Consider the following 25265-nt stretch of genomic DNA (forward strand, 5'->3'; position numbering starts at 1 on the left):
TGGAGTCATAGAGAGGCACAGATTAATCATTATGGTAAACGTAACCGATTTGCAACTTCACTGTAAAGCCTTGCCGTTTACCAGGCTGTGTGTGTTTTTAAAAATACTTGCATCAAGGCAGAGTACTGCTGCACTTACATAATAATAATCTTAATAACAATCCTTCCGCTCAATATAGCACCCTATTACGTTGTCGAGATGCCTGAAGGAGCTTCACAGGAATTACTGTAAAGTGGAGCGATTGTGTATTTTATAGATGAACGCGGAAGCCAATTTGCGCACAGCGACATCCTGCCAACAACCGCAAAGTGAATGAGCGATTTCAAGTGGGGGGATTGTTGGCCAGGACACCGGGAGAGAGAGAGAGAGAGAGAGAGCAAAACTCCCTTCTCTTTTTCCAATTGCTCCTCTGCTATAAACTGTGTTGAAACGCAGACCATTTTGAAGCCGATTCGAGAGCAGCCACACCACACGTACTTGAATCGTGGGCCGATGGCAGCCACGTGCCGGTTCAGATAGCCCTTTGGTCGGCCCACGTTGAGTGACAGAGATCGCTGGAGCAGGCTGCCAAAGATCTCCACCTGGTCTGCGCTGCAGTACTTGGCAATCTCAAACCTCTGCATCAGGAACTGCAGAGAAACAGAGCGAGGCAGTGAGAAGGAAACACTTCTCAGTGTCGTGGATATAATCGTGCACAAGCACTTGTACTACTCCAAATTGCTGACTGACAAGCAGAATGGTCAGTGAGTGATTGATTACCAACAGGTTGAGTTCAACCATGAGCAGCCTCAAACGCAAACTTTAAGACACTAAATTTCAGCAAATACGGATCATCTAATACGTACCACTGAGGGGACAGAAGGTACAGTATAATCACCCAAGTCGTACATCTGCCCAAGTCCCGTTAAGGAGTTTACACTCCATTCAAGTTCGACATAACTCATACTTTGCATGAGTCATATTAAATATATGGTCCCAACAGATACAACCGCGCGAGGTTTTCTCTGCCTCAGTCCCTCTGCCTCACACCCTCTTTGTCCGTCTTCAAATCGCACCTGAAGACTCACCTCCTTGACCGTGTGTGTGGTCACTCCCCCCATCCCCCCCACTCTCCCTGGCTCAGCCTCAGGTTCCGCCACTGTTAAACGCTGCTCCTGTGCTTGCTGAACATGGAGCGGCGAGTGTCGGCTGTGACCTACCTCGATCCAGATGTGATGGGGCGTGACGTTGGGGGCGCAGGGCTTGGGCTGGCTCTCCTCAGACGCTGACAGAGGATCTGCTTCTCTCTCATCCTCGCTGAAAAGACCGCTTTTCTGCTCCACCGTCATCTGCCAGGCACCAACCATTTCTCGCATGAACTACACGGGAAACAGGACAGGTGACATGATTAACAGGTGCCTTTACCTTGCCTCGTTCCCTTCACCTCCACCTCGCTCGCCCGCTCTCTGTTTGTCTTCAGATCGCAGAAGACTTTCCTCCCTGACCGTGTCTATGCTCACACTCACATCCCCCCCGACCACCCCAACCCCACCCCGGCTGACATCAAGATCCGCCACTGTTAAATGCTCTGAGACTCTAACATCCTCACTGTGACAGCCAATCTGCGCACAGCAATTTCTCACAAATAGCCACAAATTGAATGACTGGGTCTATCCACAGTCTCAGAAAGGATGTCCATGAACACGTTCAAACTTTCAGGGCTTTCTCTCTCTTTCAATTCACTGCTAAAAGCTTATTTTCCAAAGCACCTGAACAACGGGTAATCAAACAATAACCCTTGCATTTGATATAGCGCCTCATCATGTCGGGAAATACTGTAAAGTGTAATGACTGTGTATTTTGTGGGTGAAACGCGGCAGCCAATTGCGCACAGCAGTGTCCCACAAACAGTCGTGGATTCAATGAACCGTTCAAACATCCCAAAGTGCTTCAGAGAATTTACTGTAAATTGCAGTATGTGGGAGAAAGTCACTTACTGGCACCTCAATGCCGTTCTTGGCAGCCAGCAGCCACTCCCAGCAGGCCACCGCAGTCTCCATGCCCAGGTCTGTGAACATGTGTAAGGGACCCCAGCACAGGTGGTGAAGGAGCTGGGGATCACAGTCTGCAGTGACATAGGAAGGAACAGAAGGGATCAATTGGGAACCCTCGTCATCAGCATCCAATCCGGACAGAATAATAATACTGGCAATTCATACGGCGACTCATCATGTCGTTGTGACGTCTCAAAGCGCTTCACAGGATACACTGTAAAGTGGAGTGACTGTGTGTTTTGTGGGCGAAACGCGGCAGCCAATTATGCACAGCAGCGTCCCCACAAACAGTCGTGGATTGAATGAGGATATTATTATTATTTTTTGAAGGGATTATTACCCCCGGAAAGCGACTAACCACCATGTTCCTACTAATTGCTAGATAAAACAGAGGCGTGTGGTGTAAGGAAACTTGCCTAAGGTTTCTCCCTGCCCGGCCGGGAATCAAACCCGGACCCTCTCGCTTGCGAGGCGAACGCTCTAACCACTACCCTACAGGACTCCGCTTTTATGTGTTAAAGTGGAACGCTTTTACTCTGTAACGAGCTTAACTGGCACTGCCTTACCCTTGCTGCTGATCAGCAAGGCAGTCAGGTTGAACATGGCCTGTGTGTAGGCCTCACTCTTCCCTGTCTCCAGCGAATCATTCAGCTTTGTGATCATGACTTGGTTCAGGTCGGACTGACGACTGGTGGCCTCCGAGTACTGAATCATCCCCGCGATCTGTAGGGGGAGAGAGAGAGAGAGAGAGAGAGGGGGGAACAACAGGAAACATGTAGTATGGCTTGGAAGAACTAAGCAACTTTGGATCTACCAAAGCTTTCCACCGCGATACTAGACTAATTATACAGAATTAATTACTATCAACATCGCATTATTGTAGCCTGTGACTAACAGATGGTAATAATATAATAATCTTTGCATTTGATACAGCGCCTTATCACGCCTTCGAAATGCCTCAAAGTGCCTTGGCAGAATATACTGTAAAGTGTAGTGAGTGTTTATTTTGTGGGCGAAACGCGGCAGCCAATTGCGCATAGCAGTGTCCCACAAACAGTCGGGGATTTCTTGAGGGATTATTATCAGGCGCATGTGTGTGGAGTAAGGAAACTTGCCCAAGGTTTGGCCCTGACCGGCTGGGAATCGAACCCAGGTCCTCTCGCTTGCCAGGCGAGTGCTCTAACCACTGAGCTACAGGGCTCCTACGAGACTACGGGACTTTACAATGACAAGAATACAATAACAGTCAAAAGAATGGAAAGGATTTCCCTGAAATAAGAGATGAAGTTGATCTCTCTGCCGCTCTGACAGGAGACTGAAGTTAGACGGAGTTACCTCTCCCGCTGCACGGTTGCGTAGATTAAGAGAAGACATGAAGTTGGAGTAATCCTTCTTCACACAAGCCGGCCTTTCTGTCAGCTGAGTGACCTGCGGGTTTATTAAAACAGGGATCAAGGTGTGAAACACCGGCAGACGGGAAGCTTGTCTAAAGAGATTAAAAAATAAATGGTCATGTCTGAGCTACATTACTAATAATTAAAAGGCTCCTCTGATACATTGTGCTGAGGTTTTTGAACATACTTTACAACAACAACTTGCATTTATACAGTGCCCCTCACACAGGGTAGTGTCCCAGAGTGCTTGACACGGTAAAGCGAACTGACTGGATATTTTGTGGGTGAAACGACATTCTCAAAACACAATTTTGTAACTAAGTAAATACACAGTCCGCAAAATACAGTCAATTCACTACACAGTAGACACTGTGAAGCTCTTTGAGACATCTCAAAGACGCGATAAGGCGTTAGCTGCATCAAAAAAGCAAATGTAAAGATTATTATTCCAATTTTGCTGCAGCAAATCAAAAGCTGTCAAGTCACCTCTAAGGAGTTAAACTGCATAGACAACCAACAGCGACCAACAGTGTTAGACTGGGCTACATTACAATCCACAGTCAGACAGATGGGATTAGGAGATTAGTGCAAACTATTCGAAAGTTACAAGCCCCAAGTGTGAAACAGCTCACTCAATGATTTTCATATAACAACACTGTCTGGGTCTTAGCTGACCATGATCAACTGTTCCATTTTACCATGAGCTCGTCAACAGCTAAACACTGAACACATTCAACTATCATTCAGAAACACGTGGAGGGATACATTAAATTAATAATAATCATTGCATTTAATTTAGTGCCTTATCACATGGTTGAGACGTCTCAAAGCGCTTCACAGAATACACTGTAAAGTGGAGTGACTGTATGTTTTATGGGCGAAACGCGGCAGCCAATTGCGCACAGCAGCGTTCCCATAAACAGTCGTGGATTGTGCGACCGGCTTATTGTTATTACTGTTTATTGATCATTATTTTGTACGGGCTTCACAGCCGAGAATATTAACTTCATGAGTGAACTCAGCATTGGGAAGAGTTCTGTCGGCAAACAGTAGGGATGAGAGTTACACAAACCAGTGTTAACGAGCCTGGTACCCTCACGATACCTACCCCCAGGGTTGTGTTGTGTCTGTTATACCCTGCGAAGCTCAGGATACTTTCAGTCGCCATAGCCACACCAGTGTGCTGAGAGAGACCAGACACCCAGTTCTGGTGCTTGTTCAAGTATTCCTGAAACACAGAGGATTCGCAAAGCATTTGCACAGACAGAATTCACAAACCTTCTTTAAAAACAATTAAACAACAACTTGCATTTGCATTCCCCCTCCGTCTTACAGCAAACAAAGACACTTCCTCCTTTTGCCCAGAAGAGGGAGCCATACACCGGGCTCGGGCGGGTGGGTGGGTGGTGGGGGGGGGGTTCAACGAAGAGTGGGGTAGAGCTTTACCTGAAGGTGGGATTTGGTCACAGACGGAGCCCATTTCATCGCCTCCTGAAGGATCCCACCGCAGCGAGCAGCAAAGTCTCGGACGATGCTCTGAGGGCAGAAAAGATTCAAGTGTCGGTGGTTTAAACGTCTCGATTTGTTCTTGCGGATAACAATAATAATAATAACCAGGATTATAATAGTCCTTGCATTAGATATAGAGCCTCATCATGTCGTCGAGATCCAACAGGACTCCACAAGACTAAATAAAACTGAAGCTTTTTTAAAAATAATAACAATAATCCTTGCATTTTGCGCAGCACCTTTCATGTCGGGAGGATGACTGTTAACTGTTCCTCAGGCCCTCTGGCGGCAAAAACAGTGTCGCACAAACACACAGAACTGGGACCTGTGGTTAACACTCCCCAACTGAGCTCACAATCCCAGATAGGCTTTGGGACTGCAAAATTGAGTTCCGCAGCATAGTGGTTAGAGCGCTCACCTCGCGAGCGAGAGGACCGGGGTTCGATTCCTGCCCGGGGCAAAACCTCAGGCGAGTTTCCTGATATTAGTATTAATATAATAGTGAAAGCAGGGATTTTGGACCCTGATAAAAAAATCTTTTTTTTTAAAAACAAACACAATGAATTTTAATGTTTCCAAAGCGTTTCAAAAGTCATTACCTCTCTGCCTTCATAGGTGTCAGGTACGGTGATCCTGTAAGGTGTGTCTTGTATGCCGTAATAGGGCTGATCTTTGTGGATGTCCTGCAATCAACAATACATTGAATGTCACTGTCTCGATGGGCACCGACGAGCCTCAATGTCTCAGCTGATCTCTGTGATACTCACTGCACAGAGCGACAGGGACAGGGTCTGAAGGATGTCCAGCATCGTCTTCAGGACTGTGCCACTCCACAACAGATGGGGGAATCTGCAATTCAAGACAACAACAGCAACAAATTACATTTGCATAGTGCCTTTTGCATCAGAAGGACGTCCCAAAACCTCAAATATGATAGCGCAGGGGATTTCACAACAACAACCAATTGCACACGTATATATACACAGAGCCTTTCCATTTTGTTTTTGATTAGCTGGGACATGTGCGGAAATCCGTCACCGTTGCTTAAGAGTCTCCAAACCAAGCTGAGAATTCCCTGCATCCCCCCTACACATAGAAATCCCAGAGATAGATTGTTGGAATGGAATGCACTCTCTCTCTCCCTCTCCCTGGAGGGATGTATCCAGCTTAACTAATCCTCTTCTCTTTGACCGAGCCTTCAGCTCCCCTCTCGACTCTCTTCCCTCTCCTCGCTCCCTCCCTTCTCTCCCCTCACCCTGACCATTTCCCCCCTCCTTGCTCCCTCCCTTCCCTCCCCTCACCCTGACCATTTCCCCGCTGCTCGGGTCATGACCCAACTGTGCAGCGCCTTGGGACGTCCTCCTGACGTGAAAGGCGCTTTATAAATGGAATCTTGTTGTTGTTGTTGTTGTACAGTCTTTTAAGTTGGGATCATTTTACTTTGAGAGATGCGGAAGATGCAAGCAACAATGACAAGCGTGCGTTTGGTGCAAGAGCAAAGTGTAGCATTCACGTTGTTGAAAGAAAAGTTTGGGGCACATTTTGGGACATTTCCCAAGTTTCAATTGTTTTTTTTTAAGCTGTTTCAAAGAGGAGCGATGGGCCGAATGGCTTCCTTCTGAGCTGTAAGATTCGATGAGTTACCTATCCACCAGGCCGGACAGAAACTTGTCAGCAACCCTCCGGATCCTCTTGTGGATGTGGTTGAAATTGACCAGCAGGAACTGTGCGTGTTTCTCCAGCTCTTCCTCATTCTCCTTGGTCTTGGGCTGGCAGGAGAAAACCACAACGATTTGTCCGTTGCTCTATAAAAACAGACGCCTCGAGAAACCCTTCAGCCAAGAACGCAAAGCCCGCTGTACAAACCTTGTCTGCCATCACCGCCAGGAAAACCTCGAATACTTTATCAGCCACTGCAACCACACACTGCATCATACCTGTGCCAAAAGGGATCCAAGTTTTTAAAAACTAACACTAACAACAAAAAATCACTTGTGAATAGTGCCTTTCAAGTCAGGAAGACGTCTCAGACTACTTGCCTGCTTTGTCTTTCTGAATAGCTTTATCCTCCAGGTAACGGAACATGACCTGGAAGCGATCCTGGTCTGTAGAACGAGACACCCTGCGAGGAAACGTGGGAGAGATTAAACTGTAACGTGCAGCACTCCCAGCCATACCAATGGACTCAGATTGCTGCGCGCATTCCTGTTGTGTGGTGGTCGGAGCACTCGGCTCGCAAGAGGACCCGGGTTCAACAGTCAATCCACTTTACAATATATACTGTGAAGGGCTTTCGGACGTCTCAACGACATGACAAGGCGCGATAGATATCAAATGTACAGATTATTATTATTAATAATGTAATCAAGCTCAAGCTGCTCGCACCTCATATACTCCAGGCGGTACATGGAGAGCAGGTATGTTGACATGGCAAAATCCAGTTTGTTAATGAGAGCCGAGACCTCGGGTGGAGGTTCAAGCAGGTTGATGATGGTGCTTCTCAATTCGTTCAGTTCAGCCTGCGAGCAAGTTTGAATCATAAAGAAGTCCATTGAAGAAAATTGAATAATATATTACTAATATATTATTATTATAATAATTTCCACTTTGGTCCTCGTGTGGTTATACAGCACCCTTCACGCTGAGCGACATCTCTAAATCTGGAACTCTGTCCCCCCCCTCCCTCAAAAGGCTGTGGATTATGGCTTCCATTCACACTTTCAAGACTGAGGTGGATAGATGTTTGTTAGTTCAGGGTAACAAGGGAAATGGGGCAAAGGCGGGTAACTGGAATTGAGGTACAGATCAGCCATGAGCTAATAGAATGGCAGAACAGGCTCGAGGGGCTGAATGGCCTCCTCCTGTTTCTATCTCTGAACCCCAAAGGAGTGACACACTTGGCCTTATAGAAAAAGATTTTGTTTGGGAGCTTTACTCCAGTGTTGAAATCGATGTGCTTACCGGGGAAACAGTATCATTCTTGAGGGCAGAGTTGTACTGCAGCTCGGAGCGCAAGGGCTCTCCTCCCGGGAAGGTCAGCAACGGCGACTTGGTGGCGATCTCACACACACCCTCGTACCACTCCTCGGGCCACAGCCCTGTCCAGGGTGGGAGAGAGAGAGTGAGAGAGAAAAAAATCTATTAATGCACGCTTCAGTTACACTTGAAAAACAAGAACTTGGCAGCATCCCAGAGCGCTTGACAGTGGCGGAGCACGACACCGAGCCAGGGGGAGGCACGGTCCAAGAGGAAGGTCTTCAGGTGCAACCTGAAGATAAGGAGGGTGGGGGCAAGGCAGAGGGATTGAGGGAGAGAGTTCCAGAGTTTGGGGGCGTAATGGCTGATAGTGAAACTGGAGGCACGAGGGACAAGCAGCAGAAAGCTGTGGTATTGCCAATGAGCCTGTGTGATTCCTCTATATCACCTCATTGTAAAAATGAAAAACTTCTGGATAGTAATATACATATATGTGTGTGTGTGTGTGTGTGTAAAGGACTGTATGTACTAGTGCTGGATTCTCTTCATACCTGAGCCCTCCACAGCAAAGCCCATGACCACAGAGTACAGCCAGAAATCCCGGAACAGCTTCTGAAGCCTGGGCTTAGCATCCTTGATTGGTGGCAAGCGCCTGGTCAACTGGAAAACACATGGATCATGGCTAGTTATGTCCTGAACCACCTGATGTCCCTGTATCTGGAATGCGCACACTCTCACTCTAGCTCTCTACCTGGAGGGACACACCCTATTTAGGAGCCGCTATTTGGAAATGAAGGCAGTTTCTCTCTCCCCAGTGTCCTGGCCAACATTCCCCCAAATGATGGCTTTTTGGCGCAATCCCCCAAACGTCACGGCTGTTCAGTGAAACGTCGCTGTGTGCAAATTGGCTGCGACATTCGCTCACAAAACACACAGACGCCGCACTTTACAGTAAATCCTGTGAAGGACTTTGGGACGTCCTCCTGACATGAAAGGCTTATTAAATATAAAGGGGGTTTGGTGGGAATGGGCAGTCACACCCCTTGTCAGTCATCCCTGCTGATCAACAACACATATCTTGTCTGATTGCATTTTGCTTAGAACTTGATTTATCAGGCCTGCCCGCCTACACACACTTTGGGAACATAGCTGGCCTAACAGGCTAGGTATTTACAGGCAAAGTCAGAAATAACCTTCAACACGATTAATATTCTCTCCTCAGTATGAAGTGTATGTAGCAGTGCAGGCCATGTAAGCGCTCACTGTGAGTGCTCTCCAGACCCCAGTCGATGGTTCTGCAGAACGCAAACAGACACTGGTCGGTGGTCAATTTTAAACTGCTTATACACACAAAAAACAAGGCCACACACACAAAAAAAATCTGATAACCCACAGCCTTGAAATGGAACACTGATAAGCACTTAACTGTGTAAGGTTTAGATATTGAAGAAAAACATTTTAATAAAACTTTTACGTGCAATTATATGCATATAAAAGTCTGTGTTCTGCAAGTTAAAATAATCCTTACGTTTGATACAAAGCCTTTCATGCCTTCTGTCACCCTCCTACCTCCACCCTCCTTGCCCTCCACCCCTTTGATTCCAACCCCCGGTTCAGGTCCAAATCCTTGACTGTCCAGAGCCTTGGGATGTCTTCTTGATGTAAAAGGCGCCGTGTAAATGTCATTTGTTATTGCTGTTGTTGCTGTTGGAAGACATCTCAAGCGCGCTTCACAGGATATACTGTATACAAATTAGACAAATGCCAGTTTCGGCTACTTTAAATTTTAACTGCCCTAAAACAAAAGACTATTATAGTGCAGGGAGTAATTAAACTCAAGGTGTGTGGTCTTTGAATAATCCTGGCTTTATACCATGTAACACACAGCTGTGAGCATCTGCTGAACAGAAGCTCTGAGGGAGAGGAATGTGATTTGACACAGTTTTACGCCTTACAGTAAAGAGGTGATTCAAGTCCATGTTCTAGATATTTTTTCAGAACATGGTTTCAAGAATCGTAAAACGCAAACAACAACAATTACATTTGTGCAGCGCCTTTCACGTTGGGAGGACGTCCCAAAGCGGTGTAAGGGGGTGGGAGGGGGGTGGGGTGGGGGTTGGTAGCAAAGCTTTGGGTTCTCTTTTCGAATAGCACTGCAGTATCTCAACCTCCACCTGAACAGGCAGATGGAGGGATCGGTTTAAGGTCTCATTCAAAGGACGGTGTCTCCGACAATGCAGCACTTTCCCCCCCGCACTGCACTGGAGCTTCAGTTTAAGACAATATGTAAAGAGCAGGCGAGGATCATACTTAACTAGTAGCCAGGTTCATTAGACACTCAGGAGTGAAGCCATTGGTAAAGAGATTGATCTGTTGAGCTTGAGCCAATGGTGACATACAAAGCAAAGTGTTTGGTTTAGCTTTGTTTGCCTCACACGGGTCAATGTTCAGTGACATGAGGGCAGATCTTTAAATGCGTAGTTAACATAGCCTCCTAAACTCAACAGTTTGAGATTAGCCAGAGCTCATAGCTCTTCCTCACAGAGCCAGCAGGTAAGATCACCTCAATCATTTATTTCAGGTAATTTAAGAATGAAAAGGTTAACAAATTGTTCCACTGAGAAGCGTAATCATAATAATCCTTGCATTTGATACAGCGCCTTATCACGTTGTTGAGACGTCTCATAGTGCTTCACAGAATATAATGTAAAGTTTAGCGACGGTATATTGTGGGCAAAACTCAGCACTGCAGGGTCCCTCAAACAGCCGTGGTTTGATGATCACATTTGTTATTATTACTTGTGAAGAGTATGAAAATGATTCAAATTTAAAGTGTGAAATTCCAGTTACATTCCGCCACCAAGTCAAATCAAGTATGTACTGCAGATATTTTTTGTTGCCTTGAGCACGTTCCTTGGGTCTCTTATTCCTTCACACGTTTGGTAAAGATCCCTAATTATCCCTCGTGCCCTCCGTTCCACCATCGGTGGCCGCACTTTCAGCCACTACGTCCCCAAACTCTGGAACCCTCTGCCTTGCCCCCTCCTTCCCCATCTTCAGGTCACGCCTGAAGACCTTTCTCTTTGACCGTGCCCACGGTCACCTCCCCACTACCCCTGGCTTGCCGTCATGCTCTGCCACAGTCAAGCACTCTGGGACGCTCCCCTGTGTGAGGGGTGCTGTGTAAATGCAAGTTGTTGTTGGTAAATTACAAACATGTATATAGCAATCCTCAGGCGGGGATGTGTCTCGGAGCGCTTGATTGTAATGTATAAAGTCGAGGGACTTTGACGGTGTGTTTTGTGAGTGAAACATAGGAGGCAGCTTTCACGATTAACCTCTTACTTTACAAACTCTCCCCCTTTGCAGGCAATGCAACTTGACCTTCAGCATCATATTTCAACGTATTAGCTCCAACTGAACACCTGGCAGCATGAGATCTTTGCTGCTGCTGCTGAGTTTGCACCTGGTCCCATTGCCCACGTTGTGTGGCATTAAGAGCCTAGCCAGCCATTTTGACTTGCGAGTGACGGATGAACCAGACACGATACTGGAGTCTGGCGACTACTTGTTCCTGGACAGCAGCGTAACCCGCAATCTAATCTCGGAGGAAGAGGAAGACTATCTGGACTGGGACCAGATCTTGGGTGAGGATCACGATGACGACGACTACATCGACGAAATCGATGAGATCGAAGACGAGCTGGAATTTGACCCGGTCGCTGAGCGGGCTGATCCCGCCACCAAAAGGGCCCGTCTGCTCGGGCTGTTCCACGGCAAGACCCGAATCCAGCGCCTGAACACAGTCAACACGGACTTCGCGTTTGACCTTTACAGGAGGCTCAGTAATAGCAGCAATCAGTACGACAACATCCTGCTGGCTCCTGTGGGCATCTCGACCACCTTGGCCATGATCTCGCTGGGGGCCGGGAGCCACACCCATCAGCAGTTGTTCCACACCCTGGGCTTCGGAGCATTTGTGAACGCCAGCACCAAGTACGACGTGATAACCGTGCACAACCTCTTCCGCCGTCTCACGCACCGGCTATTTCGGCACAAGTTCGGCTACACCCTGCACTCGGTCAACGGGCTGTTCGTACGGCAGGACACAAACCTCCTGGGCAACTTTACCGAGAACATGAAGACCTATTATTTTGCTGAGGCACAACTGTCCAACTTCTCGGACCCTGGTTTGGTCACCAAACTGAACCAGCGGATACTCAAACTCACCAAAGGGATGATCAGAGACTCCATCCAGGCAATCGACCCACGCACTCTCCTCATGATTCTGAACTGCCTTTACTTCAAAGGTAATTCATTCGACCACGAGCTCAGAGGGCTCACACTTTCCTTTATATATGCAACACCTCGATCAATGTATTTTCAGTGCAGTTCAGTGGAACAAATGTGCTTTGTCAATCGTGCATTAACAATTCACTTTAACTCTAATTCACTAAAGAACAACGACGACGTCGGGAGGATGTCCCAAAGCGCAGGAAAGTCAGAGTTGCACCTTAATAATAATCTTTGCATTTGATATAGCTCCTTATCACGTCTTCGAGACATCTCAAACCGCTTCACAGAATATACTGTAAAGTGAATTCACTGTATATTTGTGAGCAAAACGCGGCAGCCAATTGGGCACAGCAGCGTCCCCACAAACAGTCGTGGATTGACTGACCAAAATTATAATTTTTTTAAAAAAGTGATTATTATGCCCGGAAAGTGATCCGCCAATTGACTAACAACCAGGTTCCTACTTACTGCTGTTAAACAGAAACGTGTGTGCGTGGAGGAAAGAAACTTGTTTAACATTTCGCCCTGCCTCCGAATTGAACTCGAGTCCTCTCGCTTGCGAGGCGAGGGCTCTAACCGCTAAACCACAGGACTCCATTTTGACTGTGAATTGCGCAAACCTAAATTCAAACTGCACTCCCTTTTTCAACAAATTCGGGTGTGAAGACCCTGGTTAAAACACAGTCACTCCACTTTACACTACATCCTGGGAAGCGCTTTGGGACGTTTTCACCTACACTAGGCACTGGAAAGATGGTGGAAGGTGCTGCTAACTTGCGAGGCTCCTGGGGGCCACAATCGGTACAACATTTGTACAGTGTGCTTCACGCGGGGAGCAGCTTGCAGCGCTTAAACACCTCTCTCAGATAACTGGTGTCGTTCAACAGGGACCTGGGAAAACAAATTTCCCGTGGAAAAGACGTATCGTCGTGTGTTCCGGGTGAGTGAGAAGGTGACTGTGAAAGTGCCCATGATGCACACCAAGGGGAACTTCCTGACGGCCGTGGATCCTGAGCTGGAGTGTGATATCCTGCAGCTGCCCTATGTGGGTAACAGCAGCATGCTTGTCGTGTTGCCTCACAAGCTCTCTGGCATGAAGAGCCTGGAGAAACGGCTGGTGGCTGAGGTGGTGGTGAAGTGGCAGAGCAAAATGACCAACAGGTACCGTCCACGGCGGGCTCCAGGCCTGCTCCTCGTTCTTCCCTCCACCCCCCCCGACCCTCCTTGCTCTCCATCCCTTCTGATCCCAACCCCCTGCTCGAGTCCAAATCCCTGACTGCCTGTGTAAACGTCATTTGTTGTTGTTGTTGTTGTTCCTGAAGCCAATGGTTTTCCTTCTTTCAGATCCAGAGAGGTCGTGTTCCCCAAATTCAGCCTGGCAAAACAGTACGACCTGATGCCCTACCTGAAAGGGATGGGATTGACGTTACCTTTCCAAGCAGGAGCTGACTTCAGTAGGATTTCAACCCAGGAGGATCTCATCATTAACCTGGTGAGACTCATTTAATGCTACATCAGATGCCAAGATTATTATGACAACAACTTGCACTTATACAGTTCCCTTCACACAGGGTAGCGTCACAGAGCGCTTCACAGTGGGGGGGAGGGAGAGAGATGAGGTGGCCATAAGCACAGTTGAAGAGGAAGGTTTTCAGACGGGACTTGAAAAAAGGGGAGGGGGGGGCAATGGGGAGGCATTGAGGGGGAGCATTCCAGAGTTTGGGGGCGTAGTGGCTGAAAGCGCGACCTCTGGTGGTGGAGCGGAGGGTGTGAGGGACGAGCAGGAGCCGGGGCCAGTCCAGCGGAGGCGCCGGGTGGTGGATTGAGGAGTGAGGAGGTCGGAGAGGTCGGGAGGTGCTAGGGAGTGAAAATGGATTTGAACACGAGTGAGAGGATCTTGGAAGTTATTATTACTTCTTCAGCACAAATTGGCTGCCACATTCGCCTGCAAAACACACAGTCACTACACCACAGCAAAATCCTGTGACGTCCTTCACGCCATCCTCCCGATGCGCTAAAGTGCGCAGTAATCCCAAAAGTATTTATCTAGCATCAAGTTTTAACTCTTTCAGCTCAAACACCAAGGATCGATCACAGTGAACGAGGAAGGGACGACAGCAGCTTCGTTGACAAAGGCCAGCTTCATGCCCCTTTCCATACAGAACGACTTTGTGGTCAACAGACCTTTCCTATTCCTCATCTACGAACATCGCACAGAATGCTTGCTCTTTATGGGTCGTGTGATGAACCCTGAGAGCAGCTAACCACTGATTGTGTGTGTGCAGCAAATTGCATTGTATAAAAAACACTAACACTTGTACTCTACTTCACCGTACTCTCAAGTATAGTTATCAATAAGTTTTAAGCCAAATATTAAACCTGTGTTCCAGTTTGAAGACAATAAAAAAGGCAAAGGAGCAAATGAGCAAGTCACAGTCCCCACCCTCCCAGCGTGATATAATTTCAGAGTTAAGATCGGCTTGCATTCCAGGCAGGGCCAATGTAATACAAAAAGCCACGAATAAAGACTGCCAAATACTATACCATCACTTTGTAAAATGGTCATCATTTTTTAAGGCTGTGAGTTTGCTTCGCTCGCACTGGTTAGATTTCACTGACACGTACATGGGAGAGATCACTAGTCTAGCCTTCTAGTCGGTTAACAAAAAAAATGCAACACTTCTCTATTTCTCTCTCATCTTGCTCCCATTTTCTCTCACCTCTCAAATGGTTTGCCTACGAATACACAGTCACTCCATTTCACAGTAAATCCTGTGAAGCGCTTTGAGACGCCCTTCTGACTTAATGATGATAATAATACTTACATTTGATAGAGCACCTGATCACATCATTGAGACATCTCAAAAGATAAGGCGCTACACCAAATACAAGGTCTATTATTATTATTATTAATAATCAATTGCTTCGCCAATTAGCTATTGAATTCCTTCTTGAATCCACTGACATCAATTTGCTTTGACCACCTCCCTGGCTACATATTGATCACTCTTGTGTAAAGTCATTAAATCTGAACCGCATGTTCACCTTGCCCAGGAATACATTCCCTGAGATCAAATCCCTCTCTCCTTGTGGGACATGTTTTGACCCGATTAAACATGGTAGCGAGTTTGATTCATCTGCACCTTTTATCCACAATAGGTCAATGACAGGCAAAACATATAAAGCATGGCAACTCTTGTTAATCAGTTACGTTGTAGAATCAAATATTTACTTTCTTCCTAAAATATCTAACCATTAAGTCACAACATACTACAAACAGGCAGAATGACAGGTTGACGATAGATTAATGCAACAGCTACTGCTGACAGCCCAGCTCATCGGCAGGACCTGGAAGGGCAGACCAGTCACTGGGGGCAGGGAGTCATCTCACTCAGCTCCTGTTAACCCCGCAAACCAAAGCCCTAATGGGTAGGGTGGTCCTCGCTGGAGAAGCAGCAGGAAATCTTGTCGGACAGTGCTATCAATCACACCCTATATGATTTAGCTGGTTAGATTCCAGCAGTTACCCCCAACACACGCTCAGGGCTCTTGCCAATCTGCCCATAAATACTTTCCAGAATTAGATAAACAGGTGTGTATCTCCGGGGGAGAGAGAGAGAGAGAGCTCATTCCATTCCTATAATCTATCTCTGGGATTTCCATGTGTAGGTGGGATGCCAGGAATTCTCAGCTTGGTTAGGAGACTCATAAGCAACGGTGACGGGTTTCCGCACATGTCAGACATCCGGCTGACCAAAAACAAAAGCTCGGAAGAACTCAGATGAGTCATTAAAAAAATACTTACCACAGCAATGACTGGAATAAGAACTCCTAAATTGCCTGCACTGCTTGAAGCCTGAAAGAAAATAATTTTAATATCAATGGTGACATTTTATGTAAGAACGCTCTTTACTCTGAACACCCTGTCACGGTTCAGGTGGCCGGAATGGGTGAAGGGATCAGTCGCCACCAGTAGTTAACTCTTATCTGCAGACCCCCGCACTTTCTCTCCCCCCTTACTCTCACACTTATGCTCCCCCCAGTCACTCACACACACTCGCACTCGCTCTCACTGCCCCCACTCTCCAACAAATCACTCTTCCCTGAATTGCTTTAATAATCTCCCACTCACTTTCTCACACACCCCTCTCTCTCACACTTCCCTCTCCCCGTCTCTTCTTCCATTTTCAAAACCCTCCGTCTTCAGTCGTTTCAAAAGGTAGGATAGATAGGCTAGAGGGGAAAACTTAAGGATGTGAATGCAGGGAAAGTGAGGGTGAAAACTTAAAACAATTTATTAAAGATGCCTTTTTTTTCCCTCACTCTTGCTTTCTCTCTGGGTTTCATGTTAATGTAATGAAGTGGTTCCTGACACTGGGTGACTGTACACAGCCACACTAGTCTCTATTTCAGCATCACAGTGACATAGTGAACAACAAAAAAACACCTGGCCCTGAGAGACAGAACATTCCCTGGACTTTTCCGGCAATCGAAGCCCTGAAATTTAACAAAAATTGACACAACACCGTGGATGAACTTTGTTCCATGAAACTTCTTTACTCATTAACCTGGGGATCGAAGTTTAAACTTTGAATAAAAGGTTATTTCTTGCCCTGTTGAAAGAGAAGAGTGCGCTCATGTCAGATTTAGTTTTGACCCTTGGCCTAAACGGCAGGATGTGTGAGCTTTAGCTTTGCTCCTCCATCAAAGGGATTGGGCTGAGGGGAGGGAGGCTTCCTGCTTACCTTCAGGGCAGGACCTTTCTCGCTGGCTCTCTCGCTCGCTCGTTTTCCTTCCAAACCCAACTGGACAAAAAGCTCCAGCAGATTGACAAGCAGCTCATCCACCACCTGCTCCCCCTGCAGGTTAGCGGCTATGTTAGCCAGAGCATTGATGACAGCCAGGGAACAGTGCCTGGAACACAGACAAGCACAGCCATGTCAAACTCACCCACCCACTGCCCTAATAATAATAATAATAATCCTTGCATGTGATACAGCGCCTTATCGCGTCATTGAGACGTCTCAAATATATTTTTAAATCAGCTTTAAAATTTTAAAATATGTTTAAAAGCTTCAGAATGTCTTTGAGATGTTTCAAAGCCGTTTTCATTTTTTTTTAACAAAGATTTTAAATAAAGAAGTGCTCCGAGACGCTAATCCCCCCATGAAGGGCGCTGTGTCAGCACAGGTTAGAGACCTCACCTGTAGCCCTGATCTTTGTGGTCTTTAGTTGCCGAGTACACGATGGAACTCGCCTTCACACTGATTTGTTGGAAGAGATTCCACACTTCCTGGTAAATATATTGCTGAAAAATAATAAAAAGGGGTCAGAGCGAGACAGAAACACGAGTATGTGTCTCTCGGGAGGAACATTCACTAAATTCACCCCTCCTCCCTTTGCCGCAGCTCGTAAGTTTGCACATCAGCATGTAGAAAGCACTTTAAGACAGTGCAGAAGCATTAGGCTCCACAGGACTCTCTCTGGCTATTAGGGCATCAATGGCAGAGGTGTGGCCCTTTTGGCTGAATGACATGAAAGGCGCTGTACAAGTGTTGTTGTTGAATGGGGCAGTCGACCGGGTGAGGAAAAGATGTGGTTCTGGGTTTTTTGTCTCAGTATCAGGAGTGGCTGGTGATAATAATCATATCAAATACTTGATACAGCGCCTTATTACACCGTTAAGTCGTCTCAAAGCTTTACACAGAAATATACTGTAAGATAGATTGACTGTGTATTTTGTGGATGAAATTACACACAGCAGTGTCCCACAAACAGTCGTGGATTGAATGACTTCGCCCCACCTGGGAATCAAACTCGAATCCTCTCGCATTCTAGGTGAGCGCCTTAACCACTACGCTACAGGACTCCACAAAGGATCCTTACTTTATACCTGCCTCGCCGACGACTTAATTCCTATGTAAACTATGTTATGTAAACTACCGCGGAAATCATTGCTTCTCCTTACGTTTCCCGTGATGACCATGCAGCCCAGCTGATCGATGATCAGGACATCGAGCTGTGAGGGGGGCTGGCAGAACTTCTGCTGCAGGATTTGAAGAATGGGTTCCATCACCTTCGGGGTGTCCCTCAGTGCCACGGCGATGTGGCCCAGGGAACGGATGGTGTGGTCGGGGATCAGGTGGGCCTCTCTGAGCGAGAGAAAGACAAAACGAGTTTCAGTTCCAAACGGAAGAAGTGCATCCACGGAGACGTCACTATACCTACACACAGCGTCCAGGCTTTCACACAAGGCTTCCTGACTCAAACGCCACGCAAGGAGGTTCAGTCGATTAAATCTGGAGACGGTAGGCAATCACAAGCATTTCCAGATTGCAAGGAAGATACAAAGGAAAGAGGCACGTCTCACGGTTCTGACCGTAACCAGCTCGTTACACCAGCACTTTGTCTTACTCACTTATCGTTCTCTTGGGAGATGTAGAGTCGATTGGATAAGCTGGCTAAGAATGCTTCCACGATCACTGGGTCTGCGGCTGACCCTGCCTTTAGACACCTAGTTAACAAAAATACCAACGCCATTAGTGTCACAAAGGGCAACGAACGTACAGATAACCTCAACAGTCTAGAAAGTGTTGCAGACCCCTCTCACAGACAGCATTCAAGCCTCATCCGAGCAAGAAGGTTCAGTGCCATTGCATAATAATAATAATCCTTACATTTGATACAGCGCCTTATCACGTCTTTGAGACGTCTCAAATATACTGTGAAGTGAATTGACTGTATATTTTGTGGGTGCAACGCAGCAGCCAATTGCGCACAGCAGTGTCCCAGAAACAGTCGTGCAAATAAACAGTCCACAACAGCTTACCTGCAGATGTTATCTATAGCAATGTCTCGGAGTTGCTCGTACATAGACTGCTGCTTTTTCTTAGATAACAGCATATTCACTGTAGCTTCTGAATGCTCGTTAGTTATACTGATTTTAATGTCACTCCCACCTCCTTTAACAGAAGAAAAGTGAATAATTACATGCTGTGCCTTAAAAAACAATTCTCCTCATCTCCTCTCTGGTTCTTTTGCCAAATGGTGTTGGAGGTTTTTAAATAGGATTTTATTTACACGGCGCTAATAACAACACATGACATTTACACAGCGCCTTTCACGTTGGGAGGACGTGCCAAGGTGCTGGACAGTCAGGGATTTGGACCCGAGCTGGGGGTTGGGATCAGGAGGGGTGGAGGGCGGGGAGGGTAGGAGTAGGAGAGTGACCGAAGGCACGTTCGAAGAGGAAGGTCTTGAGAAGGGCATTGAAGGAGGCGAGGGACTGTGGGATGGAGTTCTAAAGGGTGGGGGAAGAGAGCCTGACCGTCGATGGTGGGACAGGCAAGGCGGGAGGGAGACATGGAGCAGGCTGGAGCCTGCTGAGTTATAAAGGGATCACTGTACATTTTATAAATTTGCAAGAGAGATTGCAGCTGAAGCAGGAGTTAGCATGTGTTTACCTGAAGTGAATTGACTGTGGTATTTGTACAGCTTGACCAGCACTGGGGAAGGCACCACCAGGAAATCTCTCAGTGACGCAGTCACCAAATGAACCGTAACCGGAAACCGTTCACACAATCGCCCCAGACCCTGAGCAAGCACAATAACAATATAATAATACTCGCATTTGATACAGCGCCTTATCACGTCTTTGAGACGTCTCAAAGCGCTTCGCAGGATACACTGTAAGGTGGATTGACTGTATAATTTATGGGCAAAACGCGGCAGCCAATTGAACAGGACGTACACAGTGAACTGAATTTGAAAACAGGCAACGAACATGACCTACCTGCAAACAGCAAATCAGCAAGGGCATGTGGGACAAAATGATTTTACTGGATGTCTTAGACTGCAGCTTTTCCGAAAGCTTTGAACACAGATTCTCCGCGCCTTCAAAGGAATAATATGACAGTCAGAACATCTGAATTCACCCGCTTTGCAGACTAACTGACCCTCACTGCTCGTTTGTAACATCTCAAATTATTTCAGTCACCGTCTACACAGAATGTGCTGTAGCTGCAATTATATAATAAAATTAATCCTTGCATTTGATATTGTGCCCCATCACCTCGTTGAGATTAATTAACTAAAAGAAGTTGGTTTACACAGCGCTCCCTCACACAGGGGAGCGTCCCAGAGCGCTTAAGACAGTGGTGGAGCACGACGCTGAGCCGATGGGAGGTGACCGTAGGCACGGTTGAAGAGGAAGGTCTTTAGGCGTGACCTGAAGATGGGGAAAGAGGGGGCAAGGCGGGGAATAGAGGAGACAGTTCCAGAGTTTCGGGGCCTAGTGGCTGAAAGTGTGGTCACTGATAGTGGAACAGAGGACGCCAGGGACCAGCAGGAGGCCGGAGCCATAGGGATTTACGGCAGAGAAGACCATTTGTGTCGGTGCCACACGACTTCTCAGACCAGCCAAAAGTTGTGTACCTTGCTCATCCTTCACTGCCCACACCATCAGGTCCACACAGGCAGCGTTGGCTTGGCAGCGGAGCTTTAGAGGGTTGAACTCGTTCTGGAAATGGTCCATGTCGTGTAAGATCTTCTGCAGTTCAGACTGGCTGCTGCTGAACTGCTCCAGTACAAAGTCGTGCACCTCCTTCACGAAGCCGGACTGCAGGTCTGCGAGCGCACGAGGGAGTTTAAATCGCAGGCAGTTACCTTTGTATAGCGCCTTTCACGTAAGAGAGGCATTCCAAGGCGCTGGAGAGTCAAGGATTTACACAGCAACATCCCCGCAAATGGCCGTGAAGCGAGCGGCTTTCGGGCCAGGAGTGTGTTCCACGAGATTTAACGTGTAGTGACTGTGAATCTGATACTCCCCGGTGATTTCACGAAGCCTCGTTGCGTAATGGTAGCCCCATTCATTGCTCAGATGAGCGCAGCGCACACGGGGAGTAAATAAGAATAATAATCCTTATATTTGATACGGCGCCTTATCACGTCATCGAGACATCTCAAAGCGCTTCACAGAATATACTGTAAAGTGGATTAACTGTGTATTTTGTGGGAGAATGGTACGATGATACAAAGAGCTTTCCTCGTCCCCTTATTGCCAGCTCAGATGAAATTGCTGCCGGATACAGCTCCGGGTGAAGCTTACCTTTCATGTAGTACAAAGTGTCCCTCAGCATTTTGAACACCACCACGTAGAGAGGATCACTGAAATTTTGGTAATACAGGTCCAACCCTGGGCTGGTCTGAAAATATAATAATAATAATTATCCTTACATTTACATCCTTACATAAGTCGTATCAGTTGGGACTAAACATTTAATATGACTGATGCAAAGTGAATTGTGTGAAACTTATTAATAATTAGGAAATTATTGCATGGGCAGATATACAATTTAGGTGATTATACGATTTATACGAGTTTTACTGTAGCGCCTTATCATGTCGCTGAGACATCTCAAAGCGCTTCATAGAATATATTATAAAGTGGAGTGGCTGTATTTTTTTTGTGGGTGAAACGTGGCACATCAAAAAAGACACAAAAACTCACTCTGCTGTTAAATCGTACAAAGTGCAGGAATGTCCTCGTGTCATGTGTTGCAGTGGCTTTGACCCTGACAATTGTAAACAATTAATCAACACCCCAATTCCTTACCTCTATAACCTCCAGCAAGGCCTCATCCAAGGCTTTCAGAACCGGCTCTGGCACAATCCGTTTGACCTGAGGGCGGATGAAAGATCTCTTCAGCCATGAAAAGATTCAAGCAAAATAGCAGAACTCCACAGGAAGGCTCACACAGTCACAGGAAAAATAATGTGACTGTAAAACGTTCAGTGTACAGACGCTACAGGTATTTGCATTTTAATAATAATAATAATCCTTGCATTTGACATAGCAACTTATCATGGCATCGAGGCGCCTCAAAGCGCTTCACAGAATATACTGTAAAGTGAATTGACAGTGTATTTTGTGGGCGAAACGCGAGATAAACAAGATTTTCTGCTGTTTGTCTCCCTGTTTCCCAGAGAATGAATCAGTTCCTACCATGTGCAGTAGCTGTCGGAGGCTGTCCATGGGGATATCAAACTCCTTCTTGCTGCAGCCGGTGAACAGAGGGGACACGGAGAAGCTGGAGCTAATGTTGCAGAAGTAATACTGGGGATCCAGAGCACTGCCATCAGGCAAGTACGCACCTACAGCAAGAATCACAACACAATCAATAATAATAACCCCTGCGTTTGATACAGTGCCTTAGCACGTCGTTGAGACGTCTCAAAGTGCTTCACAGGATATATTGTAAAGTGTAGTGACTGTGCAGTCTCGGGCTCACCTTCAAAATACTGCAACGTGGCTGCTCCGGGGGAGGAAGGAAGTACAGAGCGCTCGGGACTTGCCTGGAATGTTAAGCGAATAACAATATGTCAGGACTGCAAACTGTGGAGCTCAGGACATTCGTCCTTGTGTTTGACACAGCACCTCAACATGCTGAAATGTCCCAAAGCGCTTCCCAACAATAACAAAATGACATTTATAGCGCGCCTTTCACGTCGGGAGGACATCCCAAAGCGGGATGGAGTTCCAGAGTGTGGGGGCAGAGAGGCTGAAAGCCCGGCCACCGATGGTAGGTCGTGAGAGAGACATGGAGCAGGCCAGAGCCCGCTGAACGGAGGAACGCAGCATCCGATTCACACACAGCGATGTCCCACACAAAGTGAATGAGCTTTTAGTTTTAATGTAACCTGGACACTGGGAGAGACATCCTCCCGTTACTGTGCCAGCCTGGCTCAGCAGCCACACCCCGGCCTCTGTTCTGGGACAAAAACAACAAATGACACTGACGCAACGCCTTACGTGTCAGGAGGACGTCCTGCCGCACCTGAGCTGGGGATCAGGAGGGGATGGAGGGCAGGGAGGGTGGGGGTAGGAGGGTGACAGAAGGCGCTGTCGAAGAGGGTCGAAGAGGACGGACCTGGGAGACGTTGGAGATGCTGCTGGTTTTGCGCCGCAGGCTGTCGCTGGACTGGCAGACGGCCAGCAGGGAGCTGGGCAGGATGGAGCGGAAATCGTTGAAGGAACGCCGGCGGATTCCCTCCATCTCCTCTGGAGCTCGGGGCGACTGTGGCGACATCTTCGGGAAGAGCTTAGAGAGAAGGGATTCGTCCGCATTGCTGTAGCGGCCGAAAGCTCTGCTGGTGCCGATCAAGCTCGGCACTATGTATCTGCACAGGTATTCTGCAAACAATACATAACATGGGTATTGGTGCAGTGTTAAGCTTGTTAACGTCACTACGCCCCAAGCTTTGGAACTCTCTCCCCCCCCAATCCCACCACCTCGCCCCCTCCTCCTTCCCCTCTTTTAGATCACGACTGAGGACCTTCAACCGGCCTTCTCCCTCCCCCGTCTCGGCATTAGGCTCCGTCACTGTCAAATAATCCGCAATACTGCCCCGCGTGAAGAGCGCAAGTGGTTGTTGTGCTGTGGAATTCTACCAAGTGCATTCTCAACAGTTCTGGTTGTATTATACCGTTGCTTTGTGAAGTTAACGTGATAAAGTGCCATAAAATGTAAATTTGCTCTCTGTCGCTCAAACGTATTTAAGTGATGCAATTCTTGTAGCTCTGGTGTTAGTCAGAGCAGTAGAGAACTACCTTTATCCTGAGTCTGAGGTGCCAGACATATCCCCAACAGCACCTCCATCACTTCCAATATAGTCACCAGGATCTGTGAAGCCATTCAAAGATAGATATTTCAGCTTTAAAGACAATGTTCGATGTTCTCCATTAAAATGTAAACGCTGCAGCGCTGCACAGATTCACCGTGAAACCTGTTGTTCGCCCCCACAACAGCTACAGAGGCCAGAACAGAAAGGCAGAACATTATTCACACGTACCGTGTACCTCTATTACATGTACCCTTCCTCACGCACGCGTTTATCCACACGCATGGTCCACTGTTATTCACACCCAATGTGAACATGGTGATCTAACTGACTGGTTTGTCCTCTATCACACAAAGCAAGGTATCGTACAACCTGCTGGGCTAAAAGGCTGCAATGATCGCACAACTCGCACGGTGAAAGGCTTTTGTTCTTCGCAGGTCGCGACACGACAGAGTTACCTGAACCCGCAGCGTGGTGTCCTTCAACGCCACGTCAAACAGCAACGTCACCAGAGAGAAACTGAAGTTTTCAGCCACAGGAAGCTTTTCTGCCAGAGCAAAACAAAGCAACGACAGTCAATAGTCACAATGATAATAACTACCATAAACCTTGCAATTGATACAGCATCTTTCACGGCAGGAGGAATCTGATCATGCTTCGCAGGATTTCTGGTTAAATGGAGTCCTGTAGTGTAGTGGTTAGAGCACTCGCCTCGCACGTCCTGGTTCGATTCCCGTACGGGACGAGTTTCGTTACTCCATACACCTGTTTACCTAGCAGTAGAACCCGGCAAATCGACTAACAACCAGGTTATAAAAATAATTTGATCACTCAATCCATGACTATTTGTGGGACACTGCTGTGTGCAATTGGATGCCACGTTTCGCCCACAAAATACACAATCACTCCACTTTACACTTGATATTACCAAACTGGGCTGGTGATTATAAGAGGAACCGGATGGTGAGAGCACGTACCACGACATTTCTTGCCACAGCTGTCTTCGATCCATTGGACTTTTGGCAATCCTTTCAAGAGCCTCAGGAGATAAGGGACCAATGTGTCTTTGTGCTGGGGATGGAAAAGAGAGGCTCACAGTTAAAGCAGGAAATGAAGAAGGCTAGAGTAATTTCTTTCTAGTCGCAGGGAAATTGTGTTGTATTTTTCTTTGAAAATGTAACTACATGTCCCGGATCTATTTTAATATGCTAAGGTTAGTGAGTCCTATAGACAGTCAGAAATCCATTAAAAACATTAGTCCAATTTCATATTTTTCAATGTTATTTTTGCATATTATATAAACATATAAGTTAGTTTTTAGTTCCACTACCATACATAACACAGGTAGATATATAGCAGATATATTATATATAGATTTGCATACAATATCTCCTGTGAAACGCTTTGAGACATCCACCTGATGTAAAAGGCGCTTTCC

General features: G+C 46.9%; 2 protein-coding genes and 1 non-coding gene across 4 annotated transcripts in view; 1 reads left to right on the forward strand and 2 right to left on the reverse strand.

The window, feature by feature from the left end:
* pi4kab (phosphatidylinositol 4-kinase, catalytic, alpha b) overlaps positions 1-25265 on the reverse strand; it is a 45464-nt gene that overhangs the window by 17623 nt on the left and 2576 nt on the right. Inside the window, exons 3-34 of the mRNA XM_007901813.2 lie at positions 24805-24898; positions 24286-24374; positions 23817-23889; positions 23137-23399; positions 22498-22561; positions 22212-22360; positions 21822-21887; positions 21315-21411; positions 20642-20833; positions 20001-20101; positions 19672-19801; positions 19038-19170; positions 18627-18722; positions 18177-18360; positions 17413-17516; positions 16954-17122; positions 16014-16064; positions 8464-8572; positions 7898-8034; positions 7322-7455; positions 6976-7058; positions 6803-6873; positions 6581-6705; positions 5704-5785; positions 5536-5619; positions 4874-4963; positions 4536-4655; positions 3369-3461; positions 2600-2756; positions 1977-2104; positions 1200-1358; positions 478-629 (exon numbers count right to left, since the gene is read on the reverse strand). Of these exons, the coding sequence (XP_007900004.1) occupies positions 478-629; positions 1200-1358; positions 1977-2104; positions 2600-2756; positions 3369-3461; positions 4536-4655; positions 4874-4963; positions 5536-5619; positions 5704-5785; positions 6581-6705; positions 6803-6873; positions 6976-7058; positions 7322-7455; positions 7898-8034; positions 8464-8572; positions 16014-16064; positions 16954-17122; positions 17413-17516; positions 18177-18360; positions 18627-18722; positions 19038-19170; positions 19672-19801; positions 20001-20101; positions 20642-20833; positions 21315-21411; positions 21822-21887; positions 22212-22360; positions 22498-22561; positions 23137-23399; positions 23817-23889; positions 24286-24374; positions 24805-24898 (3779 nt within the window). The remainder of the gene's footprint in view (positions 1-477; positions 630-1199; positions 1359-1976; positions 2105-2599; positions 2757-3368; positions 3462-4535; positions 4656-4873; positions 4964-5535; positions 5620-5703; positions 5786-6580; positions 6706-6802; positions 6874-6975; positions 7059-7321; positions 7456-7897; positions 8035-8463; positions 8573-16013; positions 16065-16953; positions 17123-17412; positions 17517-18176; positions 18361-18626; positions 18723-19037; positions 19171-19671; positions 19802-20000; positions 20102-20641; positions 20834-21314; positions 21412-21821; positions 21888-22211; positions 22361-22497; positions 22562-23136; positions 23400-23816; positions 23890-24285; positions 24375-24804; positions 24899-25265) is intronic.
* trnaa-ggc lies at positions 3157-3234 on the reverse strand. Its single transcript has one exon. It is a non-coding gene; the product is annotated as a tRNA-Ala (tRNA).
* On the forward strand, positions 10409-14754 carry serpind1 (serpin peptidase inhibitor, clade D (heparin cofactor), member 1). Of its 2 annotated transcripts, none has more exon segments than NM_001292573.1 (5): positions 10409-10465; positions 11282-12222; positions 13096-13369; positions 13553-13700; positions 14281-14748. In NM_001292573.1, coding segments are annotated over 4 exon segments (1491 nt in total). In that variant the 5' UTR covers positions 10409-10465; positions 11282-11345; the 3' UTR covers positions 14473-14748.

Source organism: Callorhinchus milii, unplaced genomic scaffold, assembly GCF_018977255.1.
Source record: "Callorhinchus milii isolate IMCB2004 unplaced genomic scaffold, IMCB_Cmil_1.0 Scaffold8, whole genome shotgun sequence".
Classification (NCBI taxonomy): Eukaryota; Metazoa; Chordata; class Chondrichthyes; order Chimaeriformes; family Callorhinchidae; genus Callorhinchus; species Callorhinchus milii.

Excerpts from the sequence above, each read along its gene's own strand:
- serpind1 (XM_007901812.2), top strand. The coding sequence starts at position 11,346 with ATGAGATCTTTGCTGCTGCTGCTGAGTTTGCACCTGGTCCCATTGCCC. Across the intron at positions 12,223-13,095 it reads GAACTGCCTTTACTTCAAAG|GGACCTGGGAAAACAAATTT; the intron begins GTAATTCATTCG and ends GTCGTTCAACAG. Across the intron at positions 13,701-14,280 it reads AGGATCTCATCATTAACCTG|CTCAAACACCAAGGATCGAT; the intron begins GTGAGACTCATT and ends TAACTCTTTCAG.